This window comes from Tauraco erythrolophus, chromosome 21 (genome assembly GCF_009769465.1).
Source record: "Tauraco erythrolophus isolate bTauEry1 chromosome 21, bTauEry1.pri, whole genome shotgun sequence".
Classification (NCBI taxonomy): domain Eukaryota; kingdom Metazoa; phylum Chordata; class Aves; order Musophagiformes; family Musophagidae; genus Tauraco; species Tauraco erythrolophus.
Window position 1 is genome coordinate 5,061,209 of NC_141485.1, and position 12,849 is coordinate 5,074,057.

A 12,849-nucleotide genomic window follows, 5' to 3' on the forward strand; every position below is an offset into this window, starting at 1 on the left:
GGCACTTGCATCCTGAGAAGGGCCAAACATAACACTACGTTCTGGTTTAGTACAGCTTTTTCTTCTATTGCTGATGTATACGTGTAAGAACGTGACTTCTGTCCTGGGAGAATGGGGGGATGGGTGGTGGCCACAGTGGCTCCCGGCTTTTGACTCAGCCTGGCCTTTGTTGCAATATAATGTTTCGCAGAGGCTTAAATTTCAGGAGTGATGCTCCCAGCTGGGCGCTGCACGCTGGGCGCCTGCTCGCTCTGCAGAGACGCGGAATGACCCTGCCGTTCCGGACTGAGCGGTGGGTAAATAAGCAATGGCAGAATTTATCCTGGCTGAGGAGAAACAGTGTTGGAGTCACTTTTGCAAGAGACTAATTAAGATCTGTTTTTCTTGTATTTAACTTCCAGACTCTAGAGAGTGTTGCAGTAAACAGGGCACTGATTTGTTAATAAAGGGAGTGCTAGATGACTACAGTACTAGAATTAATAGCTTGACAGCATTTCCTTTTTTCCTTTTCTGTCCTCCCACAGCAATTTGGACTGATACCCAAATAAACAATAACAAATAGATTTTTGGAGGAGCTGGCTGGGAGGAATAACAAAAGTCAAGGGGCACTCATTATGCAACTTTGTTCTGTTCATATTTGACTCATGCAGAAAACTCTGTTCTACTCCTCAGCTTCATTTTCCTTTCTCTTTTTAGTTTTTTTCCCCTTCAACCTCTGTTGAAGGAGGTGTCTAATGTTTGCTGCCTTATTTTTGGTCCCTCGGAAACTGCTTAGACCCTTGTTTCTCCAGTTGGCTGTAGACATGCAGTGCTGAAAGAGTGTAGGCAGAACTCTGCTGTGGAGAAACAGCGTACAAGGGCCTATAAACCAGCTTGTGTCAGGCAATAAAGTGGCTCAGCATGTTGGCGTAAGTGCCAACAGCATCAGACTAATACTTGAGTGTATTTTTTAAGAAGTGAGTGATTCTGGGTAGTTCATAACCGTTACGTTCCAGTTCTAGTAGCAGTGGTCCCTTGCCAGAAGTGGGGCAGCTGGGAGCCTGTTCTGCACCCTGGGGACGGGGGATATGAACAAGGAGGACGCTTTGTACCTTGTGATTCTCTCTGCAGTGTCTTGCCAGGGAATATCTTCAGGCGTTCCTTTCCCTCTGCTCTCCAAAGACTCTGCTTTGTGTCCTGCCTGTACAGAAAGCTGTCCCAGCGATTCCTTTTGAAGTTTTGCCTGAAACACTTGGGTTTTTTCCCCTACCCGAACAGAGGCTAGAGGTGGAGAGACTTTCCTGCCAATTCCTCTTCTGATATAGTCTAAACTCCTGCTGTTAAACCTCTACCAGCCACTTCTGTTCTAGATATGTCACTGCAATAGAGCAGAGACTCCCTGGCTGTGCTCTCGCTTGAATCGGGGGTTACGCAATAGCAGCCTGCGAGTGCCAACGCAGATGCTGCTGCATCCAGACACGCTGTGCGATGTAGTTGCTTGGATACCTCTTTTTTTGTGTTGTTTTTCTCACAAATGCTAGGTGACAATTTGCAACTTATAATTGTACCATTGAGCACAGATTCAGGTTAAGCAACGCTGAAAATTTAAAATATTAATGACTTCTCCTTCATATTGCTTTTTAGGGGTTGAGTATTGTAGCATCTGAAAAGATCGAGTGGTGCTCTGCTCCCTTTTCAGAGCCTTTATTTCGCCTTCTTAAGCGCTAAATATCTTCCTACATTGAGGAAATTTTTCATCCAGAAAATTATCCTTTAATTATTGATGCAGTAGGCCAAGGACCCTAAACAGCCTGGCTGTTGGTGCTTATGTTCAGGTAGGTCATGAAGATTTCTGTGCTGCTCCTAATTCACCCCCTGCATTGTACATTCGTTGCATCAAGGGGAGATTTGACGGGAATTTGCAGGGATTGGATCTTGGAGGAGCTGAGTGGGTGAGAGTCTTCTAACATTTTGGCAGGGAGAAAGACGCTTGTGTGTTGCCGCCAGCCCCTCGGCTGTACGAGCGTGCTGCCGAGCCTGTATGGGCTGAAGATGCAACTTAAACGTGGCTCATAGATGGCTGCATGTGCCTTCCCCTGTGTAGTTTAAGGCAAGCTGTCAAAATTAAAAGCCTAGGCCTGGTGGTGCTGCTGCCAGGAATTAGACTTTTACCAAGAGAGCTGTGCTGGTGCAGCATCGTTCTGTGGGCACAGTTAGGACACAGATAGGAACAATATCCAGATAGCTCGATTCTTGTCCCGTTATGGGAATACCATAATATATTTCATATGTGATGCAGGTGAATCTGCATCGCTTTAGTCATCCTACTACACTTTCTGGGAAAAGTCGAAGCTCTGGAGTTGTAACTTGGACTGTGTCTGCACAGAGCCCTAGAAAAACTCCCCGATTTTTAATGGAGATAACTGTAGCAGGGATACAAATGAGGCTGCTGGGAGTGCGCACCAAGGTAAACTGGATGCTAACAGGAAAATGGCTGATTGCAAGACAAAGACCCTTCCCTTTGCAGTGTACCTCCCTTCCTTCCACCCTCCTCCTCCTAAAATAGCCCTTCAGCATAAGGAGTGAGAACCAACTATTTCCCTCTTTTAAAAAACACATTTAATATTCGTTCATTTCAATGGGAAACTGACTTAAACCAGAAGCTGGTGTTGTGCATCTGCTGTGTCTGGTCTGTCCTTATTCTTTGTAAAGTGTAATGGTGTTGCTATTGATGATAAACGATTATCAGCCGCAGTTCCAGGTCTCCAACTTCTCTGCGTATGGCTCCTTAGCCAGTTTGCTTTTCAGGCTCCTTCAACCTTGTTTAGTTCTAGCTGTCTTTTTTTTTTAATGCAGCAGTTCAGGAGACTCTCTCTCCCAGCTGGAAACAGGCCCAGCTTCTCGGGCGAGGATGTCAGCCCTCTGGGTGAGGAGATGCAGATGGCCATGCCACCTCCGAAAGCTCTTGAGCGCGTCGGAAGGTTGAGCAAGGTCTGGGTATGAACAGGTAGTGACTGCAGAGGGTCTGAGGTGTGGATGGCCATCTTTCGTAATTGCATAGGGACAATGTCATGCGTGTAAATGTGTCACCCTGCACGAGTGGATAATGAACGGCTGCTCCTTGCGGTAACCTGTGGAGCTGGGATTTCGTTATTTCGTTTTAATCACAGACTGTTTGTGTAGAAGCCCTGCCCAGAGATTCACCAGTGTATGCATACCTATCTTTGACTTGGTCTTGGTCAAACAATACCCTTGACATCAGCAACAGTTCCCAGTATGAAAACTGGAGTTACAGTGCCTGTCTTTATACAGCAAGTGAGTTTTCTCACACTTGTCCCATCACTGTAAGCATTTGTTATTGTTGTAGGGAAACAAATGCTTCTAGATTTTAAGATTTCCAGTGGACAACTTCATTAGCTTTGCCTAAAAGGAGACTAAGCAAGTATCTTCAAGCTTCTGGGAGGCATTAAATCTAGAAAAGCATCATAATTATGTTAAATATCTGCTTTTTTCTGTCATACTTCAGTGTTGAAAGGCCTTCTAAAAGTTAGAGGAAAGGTCTATTCAGGGAGACAATAGTTTCTGTGTTTTGGGTTTTTTTTTTTTCTCCTTAGTGTCTGTAAGTGTCTAGAGATGATATGCTACTACACAGTTTTAGAGAGAAGTTCTGTATAAATACTCCTTTGGTGTAGGGATATTTAATGTGAATATATATCTACAATGTTTGTATTCTTTTTTTTTTTTTTCTCCCTTGGGTGCATCCCTGTGATTAAGGCAAAAGCTGTTGTACTCTCCATCAGGCAAGCTTATTTCATTGCAGAAATTCAATTGACAGTAATCTCCTTTTTAATCTGTTCTTGTGGTGTAGTGTAGCAGGCTGTGTCACACTGTATTTCTCATCCTGACTCTTGTTGTACCAGTTGGAGGCTTCTAATTTTTGTCTACAAGCGTTTGAGTTTTATATCTGCAGTTTTCAGTGAGGCCTAACCTAAAAAAGGTTTGCATAAATCTCTTAGCTCCAGCAGGAAGATGAAAGCTTTGATAAGGAACTTGTTTTTTTCTCTCTCCAGAGCAGGAGCACAATGTCTTTGACCTAAATATACCAATTACTGACACAGCGAAGTGATACAGAAAACAATCCGGAAGGAATGCCAACCTCTGAATGAACACTTGGCTGCAGAAAGCTATTTCTTATGTGGAACCTCAAACACAGAAGAAATGTGAGGAGGAAAACCGCGTTCATTCAAAGCATTTCATGCAAATAGTGATGGGTGAGGGAGAAAAGACTGGAGAAAGCTGCTTGTTTACCCCTTATTCCTACAGTTTTGGAGAGGTAAAAGCACTATGCAAAACACAGCACAGTTTTCCCCCTTCCCGTTTGTGGCCTCGTTTGCTCAGTTTAGCTTTTTGAAGAACTTTTATGTCAAACTTAAAGACTTCCTGGGAGCAGATTCTATTTTTAAAAAGTGTTTGATGGCAAATGTAAGTATTTCAAAAGGTGGCTATGAACTCTAGAGTAGCTCTCTAGAGCATACTAGGTGACTTTATTAATTAGTTTCATAATTTTTAATAATGGTTACAGTTAACCATCTCCAGAGACCAAGGGGTTCTGAAGTGAACTGGCTTTCAGTTCAACTTCGAGACCTTTCCTCCATACGTGAGTATGTGCATAGTGCTACCAAGGAGATGGTTTCCATAATACACCGAATAAAGTGGTTCATACAAACGACTGCAGATTTCTGGTTGTCTTTGTTCTTCATGTTGTAGCTGTGGAACTTGCAAACTCTGACTGCCCTTTTGTTTTTTTGGAGATCAAATCGCCCTTTTTAGTACCAAACTGCTACTAGACACAGTCAGACTGGAAAATAGTACCTGTTACAGTTCAGCAACCCCCCTCTGGCCCCGGAACCTCTAGCTGGTAGAATTTGTGTGTGGTCTTGGGCTTCTTGCAAGAAAAAAAGGGGAACCTTTTATCAACCCAGGTTTTTGAGTCAGCCCTTGTTTCTTTTTACCAGCCAGAGTGTTGTCGCTGGCACTTCAGCCTTACTGCAAATGCAGTATGTGTGGGCTTTTTGCTAACACAGTTTATTCAAGAGATTGATACAACTCAGACTACTGTATAAAAGTCTCTCTGCTCCAGAAATGTGTAATAGATATTTGGCAATCTGACTCAAACATTTGTCTGTCTTTGTTCCAGCAGATGATTTGAGATTATTGATAGGACCAGCCTTGTGCAGGGCCTGCTGTTGAATAGGCATCTGTCATCTATTTAATCTTGAAAGATGTTGAACTTCAGTCGTCTGTGATGTCCATGTGCTGATCCTGGACTTCAAGGGCCTTTATTCAGCTGCTTCTTCGGGCATCCAATGCCAGTCCTGTGCAGATGTCGGATACCCCAGGGCATCTCTAATGTCACCGTGTGTCTGTGTCAAGAGTTGAGTTGGGCCCTAAGGAATCTGAATGTGCAGTGGATGCTCTTATCTCTAGGTGACTCGTACTGCGTTAGAGGAAAGGCTGTGGCTGCAGTAATGGCACCCTCTTTGCAATACTTGACCAGACTAGGTTATGCGTGTGTTGGGTAACAGTTGGGGGAGGGTGGTTTTTGTACTGACTTGCTTAATACTTCCTGACACACAAGGAGAGCTCCTCTATGGAGGAGCTGTGCAGGTGTAGCCCAAACAAAGATACACTGGGAAACTGGTGGATGCGGTGAAGAGGGGTGTTTGTATGGTTTAGCGACTGGATGCACAGCCACTGATTTGACTAAAGCAGCTGCCTCCTTCCCAGCAAAGGTCGTGTTCGGCTCAGAGGCACTTAGTGTGTGTTTGAACAACTGGATGGGATCTAGCCAAGGAAAGGGCAGGCAGACAACAAGATTGCTCGTTTAATTACAAGCCTTTTCTGTGTAGTACCTCCTTTGAGACCGGGTCCAGAGTTGTTCATGTGATGGTGATGTGATGGCTTGACAATGTCAAGTGAAAAGCCTCTCCGATGGCACAGCTGTGTCTGAATCTTGCTGCGGGTTTTGGGGGATCTGTATTAACTAAGTTTCTGTTGTATAAGTAAGAAGCTGCCAGTTACACTTCACTAGGAGAGGTGAAAAGGCTTCATGTTCTTTGTCTCATGTAGCTTCTCGTAAAATAGCTTCTGCGTTCGTGCTCTTGAACAAGGGCTCTCTGCCTCTGTTAATAAGGCTCTTTTTAAAAAAGAACAATATTGACTTCGAAAATTAACAACTTCAGGAAATTAGATCCACCTCTTGGTTCTGTCTTCCTGTGAGAAATTCGGGATCGCTCACTGCTGGTGTTTTTTGCTGTGCAGAGGATTCTTGTAAAAGGGGAAAGCATACCAAACAATGAAAATAATGAAGTTGCCCACCCAAAAAGCAACACTTAGCCAAGATTTAGAAAATGGAGAAGGGGAGAGAAGTTCCGTAATGTCTGAAACGTGCACGTCGCCAGCTAGGAGCAAAATGTTGACTTGTGGAGTGAAAGCGGGCTCTCTTGATATTGATGGCTGTGACCACTCACCCTCCTGATAAAAACACTTCCCAGGCACTGTCTACACAGTCAGGTATGTTGGCATAAAATCATATGTAGCAAGCAGTTATTAAATCGGAATCTCTTTTAAGGTTTGAAAGATGTATTTTTAGGGTGTAGTCTGTGTGAAATGTTCCTCGTTTAACAGAAACGTAGTGAACATTAGACGCATGACTTATGCTAATAATCATATCTCTTACAGTAAAAGAACTTGCTGTGATGTTCCTGATGTTAAATACAGGCAGACAGCTCCGGTCTGTACGTCAGAATGCAGATTGAATCTTGTTTGTCATTACATCAGTCTGCAAAAAGGAGATTTATAAGAGCAGAATTGTTTGCGTGACATGGAGTGACTCCCATTGTATAGAACAGAATAACACTCAAAAACGTCTCTCCTCTCCCTTGCCCTTTTGATGACAGATAGTTGGCAGTGGATCAAAGCACAAACAGGATTAATGTTTTGCATATTCTGTCCTACATGGCCTGAAAGGAGCAGAGATGGAATTTTTCATCTTTCACTTTAAACTGCATTTAATATCGTGGCCTAGTTTAGAGCTATGCGACTCATTCCTTCCATTTCCCCCGAGGCCTCTGTTTCTGGTCAAGGAAAGCAGGGCATGACTCCCTCTGGAGCTCATCAGTGCTGCTCAGCTTCCTCCTCCTCGCAGGCTGGTGGAGGAGGCTGGTTTGAGGCTGGAGCAATCCAGCATCAGGAATCTCAAGTAGTGTTTGTGGATGCTGCCGTCTCTTGTACCTACTGCTGCCGCCTGTGTGAAGGCAACTTTAAAAACTGAAGTGGGTCACTGTCACAGGTCACCTCCAAATGGCTGGTTTGAGTGTCCAAGGGTGCTGTCCCAGCATGTTCCTTCTTTCTCAAAGCGTGAACTGCCTTCTCAAAGATGTCTTCAGAAAGGAGTGGTTTGATCCACTTTTTGGCTAATGAATTGTTGCACTGGCAGCAGAACTTCTTCCTCTTCGGAAATACACCGAAAATGCCAAGAAAATTCGAAGGTGCTTATTTTAGTAGTCGTGTCAGTATTGGAGTCATTTCCTTCACCGAAGCTTGGGCTTGACCATGCGTTGGGCACGTCTTCACTGTCCTGCCCTCCCCTCTAGTGGGGTGACTTGTCATTGCAGCTTAGTTTTGGCTGGGGTTACTAAGGTTTTTGTGATTTGCTGTTGCAGAATTTCATAGTGACCAGGACACAGTGCAGAGAACTGCAGGACAGGTACGGTCTACACTGGATGGTGGCACACGCTTGTGGAAGAGGAGAAATAGTAGTAGCGGGATATGTGAAATATGGGAGCATTGACTGTATCTTCTTTCATACTGGATGCCTTCTGTCCATGAGAAGGTACGGATGCGTTTGCAAAGGAGATGGTTGATGGGATGAAGATGATTCAGCTACCGGAATCGGACCACTCTGTAAATACCAGGACAAAACCTGAGATACAGGGAAGGAGCATGCTGCAGGCTGGTCAGAGTTGCTGATGAGAAGAGGAGGAGGTTAGCGAAGGTTAGTTTTGTTCCAGATAGCATCCCAGGTGCTGCCGATGGAGCTCCTGCTCGAATCACACTTGTCTACAGTTCTGTTTTTGTAGACAGTCAGCTATATTCTGAAGAGATGTGCTTCTCACACAAATCTGCTACATTTATGTCTAATATTAAAGAGATCTTGTAAGAGCTTCAGCAGAGACAGATGGTAACTGATTGGGCCATGTCTAGCCTCCTCCACACTGAGCTCGAGGGCTGAATTTTGAGTGGAGTTAAGATAATGATCTGCATATTTCAGGATCTTCTCCTGTCATTTGTGGGACTTTTGGCTATGGCATAGCAGGCTTGCCAGTTGCTGTGACAAGGATTTTTTTGGCATGTGGAAATGGCCATTCATTATAATACTAAAAATGTTTGCATAGCTTGGGTTCCTGAGCAGCACAGTAGAGATTTCAAGGGCTCTTTCGGTTGTTTTACTTTACTGTGGGTTTGAGGAACTTGTTCTCTAGCTAAATACACACTTTCGAGTTGGTTTGGCTTTTCTGAAAACCCCATCATGTCTTTTGCTTTCCTGCATGTAATGAAACCTCTTCCTCTCCTCTCTGACCTCTTTCTCTTGCCCCCTCAAGTCAACTTTTTTGTGAACCCACAGGGAACGCATCAGAGCTTGTGCTCTGGCGGGGTCTGAGAAGTTCCAGCAATAACAAACACACCCACAACAGCTAATGGTGTTTTCAACAGGACTTGAGATAAATAGTAAATTTGTTCAAAGGGTTCTAACTGCGCAGCTGATGCTGGCTTCCAGTTTATTGTCTTGCTCATCTTGTTTAGGACATTTAACCCACAAAATCCTTAAGGTAATGCAGCACCCTGAATGAAAGGTGGTGTGGTTCTAGTATCTTTTTTACTCTCGAGCGTGCCATCTCCATCTAACACCACCGTCCCAATGCTGTGAGGCCGTTACATCAGGTCACGCAGCCCAAAGTAGCGGGGTGGGGTTGGGGATTGGGCAAAGCCACTGATGGTAACTGCAGTGCTAACGTCTTCCTCAGTTTAATGGGGCTGATGATACTTGACTGACTGACCCTTCAAAGATCTGAATCCTCATCCTGCAGATCTTATGTGTGTGTTTTATTTGTGCTTTTTTTTTTTTTTTAAACTTCTGCTCCAAAAACTCATGTGTGAGTCCATTAAGGAGAACCCATTGAGATGTGCTGTGAGTTGTCCGCTGCTCTTAGCAACTGGTAGTGTAAAGGACGTGCCACATCCCTCTGTTTTCGCAGGCAGATCTCTAGAAGCTAGTGCAGAGTCTGCTCAGGATAACCCAGAGGGACCTGTGCTCTCAAACACAGGGGCAATAGACAGCTGTCCACAGTGGCATAGCCCGAGGTGAGTTTAACCCTGCACACTATACCTGTTTTCCATAACTGGTGTGTGGCACAGAGGTGGCAGCCTGTGTGGCTTCTGTGGTGACGTTGGTCGCCTGGCTAAAAGGAGCACTGTGTGGTCGCGGGGATCACCACGATCCTTTTCACCACAGTATTTTCCACTCCAACTCACTGGGAATTGCCTGCGCTTTCCAGTACTGAGGTGAGAAATGAATGTACGCTCTCTTGGGAAGTGCTAGTAATTAGAATTACAATTTAGGGGAAGAGAATCGAGGTAAGGAGGCCTGTGAAGTATTTAGGACTGAGGCAGATTTTCTTTACTTGCTCTAGAAATCATAGATGCAGGTACTTAACTGCTTTCATGCATGCAAGACAGTTAAGCACTAGCCAGCTGCTCAAAGGTACTTGATGCCTTACTTTTGCAAACTTAAAATGCTGCTGTTACCACCTGTCAAGCCAAAAAAGGCCAAAATGCAGAGTGAGCAGCATGGCCCATTGAATAGCTACTGCCCCTGAGGTGTTACGCAACGCAGTCGAAAGATCTGGAGACTTGGGCTGTGTGGGGAGTGCGGATCGCCAGGACGGCTATCCAGTGTCTGGAGCTGTGGACCACAGTCTGGTTCAGATAGGTCTGGTGCCAGTGTGGTTATTGCAAAAGCTTGAATAATGGACAGTGACTCTACACCATTGGATTCTTCTTTAGCAAGGCCAGTCTTGGGTCTGAATCCCAGAGAGTGTCCTGGAGTGTCCTGCCAGCCAGTGGATGCAGCTGGCTAAGCACTGATGCTTCATCTTGGAAACAAGGACTTGGCTTCCTGATCTGAAAGAGCTCTGCTGCTGCTTCTCCCATGGCTGCTCTTCATCTGTCTATTTGCACCCTTCTGAATGATGCCACAGCCTGTTTTCTGTTGACTGGGAGTTCATAGGTGTCTTCATTTTGAAGGTGTCAGGAATGCTAGCTTCCTTATCGAGTTGCTGAGCTAATTCTAAGGTACGATGAGTAGAAGGTATTCCTGCCAACTCTTGCTTGTTTGCAAGTTTTAGCTTGAATTTGTGGTTGCAGGTGGCTCCAAGTGAACTACTTAGGTAGTGTTCTAGTTCTGTTCTTAGAAATAGAAGACCAGTAGCAATCATTTATTTTCTAATTATAAATCACAGATTCTTACATCTCACTGTCTTAAATAAGAGAGAGAAACAGAATATCCATATGCAATAAGCACAAGGAATGTAGTTCAAAAGATTCTCAGGAAAAAACATCTGTTCATATATATAGTTACCTTACAGAAACTTAACTTTTCCACTCCTCCCCTTTTCTGAGTTTGACACTTACATGTGTTTGTTTCTGTAGGTTTTGTAAATGTGTCTATTCCAGAATCTCTTCCTCTCCTGTTGCTTCCCTTCCTCCCCTGCCCTGGGTGGCAGGTAGGTACATGTCCTCTTTGGTGGGGCTGAACCAGAGGCCTGGGGACGTGCAGTTCCTCATGTCCTTTTTTCTACTGACTCCATTTGGAATTGACATTTATCTCATTTCTCAGCCTTCCCTGGGCCCATGAAATCTCTTACACACCTTTTGCTTAGTTTCTGTCTGTGTGCCGTGGTATGTAAAACAGAAAGCAGTGTATGCATGATAGAGCAGCTTCCAAATTGCTCTCCTGAAGCAAGCTGAAGAGGGAGGAGAGGATAGTTTCCCTTCTCAGAAGAGCTGTGCAGTCTCCCCTGGGGTTGTTCATGGGAGAACGTTATTGGAGTCTATTGCAGAGGGGTTCGGGCCGGAGGCAGCGCTGGCGAGGAGAGCACGGTGACTGCGTTGGTAGAAATCGAACTTCATCCTCGTGTGAAACACCATCACTCTCTGCTGGCGTGTTGGCTTCACAGTTTCAGCTCTTCTGCAGGTGTTTGCAGAAAAGCGACTCTGGCCTTCTTTATCCCTGCTTTTCTGTTTCATAAGCACAATAAAAGTGCATCATTTTGTGTTTGCCTTCAGGAGTATTATAAAGTGTCCCCTGAGTTCAGGAGTAATGCAGTGAACATGACGGTTCACTCTTCTACTGCCATGATACAACATGTGCCAGCATCTTTGCTGCTGAGAGGATGTGTTCATCTTAAATGATGATGGGATGAGTGATAGAAAAAGGAGAGAAATGGCACAACTGTGCTGGATCTTGGTAAAAGTTGGATAGAAAAGAGCTCTGTAACCAGTTAGGGAAAAAAAAATGAACAGAGAATTAAGTGCCCACTGCATGACTTTGTTAGTAAAACATTAGCACCCTTGTTGTCATAGTGGCAGAAGTCTCTTGCAATCACCTTCTTGATGGTTTGTGTCTTGAAAAATGACCAAAATACATGGTGCCATAGTGAGGTCTTGCTCTTTACTGTGGGTCGTTTCTGTGCAATTCCTGTGGGACCATACAAATGGTGGCTGCTCACTGGACAGGAAATCTTCTGCGGGAGGGAAGCCCAAAGCAAGCTGGGCACAAAATTATCTTTTTACTTCCTTTGTTACCTTGTGCTGATCTCTGGTCTCCTTGGGGTGCCCCTGCACTGACCAAACACTTGGTACGTTTTAAAATGTGTTGCTCCTGCAGACCTACATGAACATAGTAATTCTTCACTGATAAACCAGATATTATACCTCATCTTCAGCCAGTGCTTGGCAATGAATATGTAAATGTAGCAGAATTAATTGCCAAGATCTCTCTACTGAGGTGTTGCTTTGGGCTTTAGTAGGTAGGCCTAGTAAAATTCCACAGCACGTTAGAGACTGTGCATATTAATTTTGCATCTAAAGCAGCATAGTATGTCAGATTTCCACTTTCTAGCCTGTCTGTGCTCACCCAGTCCTATTTGACAGGTTTATTACTTGCTGGTTTTGTGGATTCTTACACTTGATTGCTGACCCTGGACTATGAATTAATATGATCTATGTAAAGGTAAAAAAAACCCCAAACAAATAAAAAAAACCCACCACCTGAGTTTTTTTTGCCCAGAAGTAAGCTATGTGTTTGGCTCTTGGTCTGCCTTGTTTGGCAGGGGTCACTGGAAGTCCATGCAAAAGCATGCCACATCCTGCAGGGGCAAAAGTTCTTGTAATGTTGAGTTTTTAAAAGGGTTTTGAAAGAATGTGAAGTGACAGCTGAGCAGAAAGTGAGTTCCTCTGTAGTGACAGCTACATGCAGAAGCAGTGAGAATTTTCTTTGCCTTCTACAATCAAACCAGTGAAATGCAAGTCTTTTGGATTCTGCCTCTATTAAAGCATATTAACTTTTTTTCTCTTCTCCTATGTATGCAGGAGGCAGACAGTGGGGAAGAGGAATGCCGGTCCCAGCCCAGAAGGTAAGATTGTCACTTGGGGCTTGCAAGAGTCCTCAAGGATTCCTATGTGTGCGAAGTGTTCCACAGCAGTTTTTTGTTGTTCTGGATTTTTGGTGGATTATTTTCGGTTGGTTGG

At 44.4% G+C, this 12,849-nt stretch overlaps 1 protein-coding gene across 1 annotated transcript in view; it reads left to right on the top strand.

Annotated features, from left to right (window-relative positions):
• The window catches only part of SSH2 (slingshot protein phosphatase 2), a 102,163-nt gene that overhangs the window by 21,757 nt on the left and 67,557 nt on the right, over positions 1-12,849 (top strand). Inside the window, exon 2 of the mRNA XM_086624490.1 lies at positions 12,691-12,734. Coding sequence (XP_086480616.1) covers positions 12,691-12,734 — 44 coding nt within the window. The remainder of the gene's footprint in view (positions 1-12,690; positions 12,735-12,849) is intronic.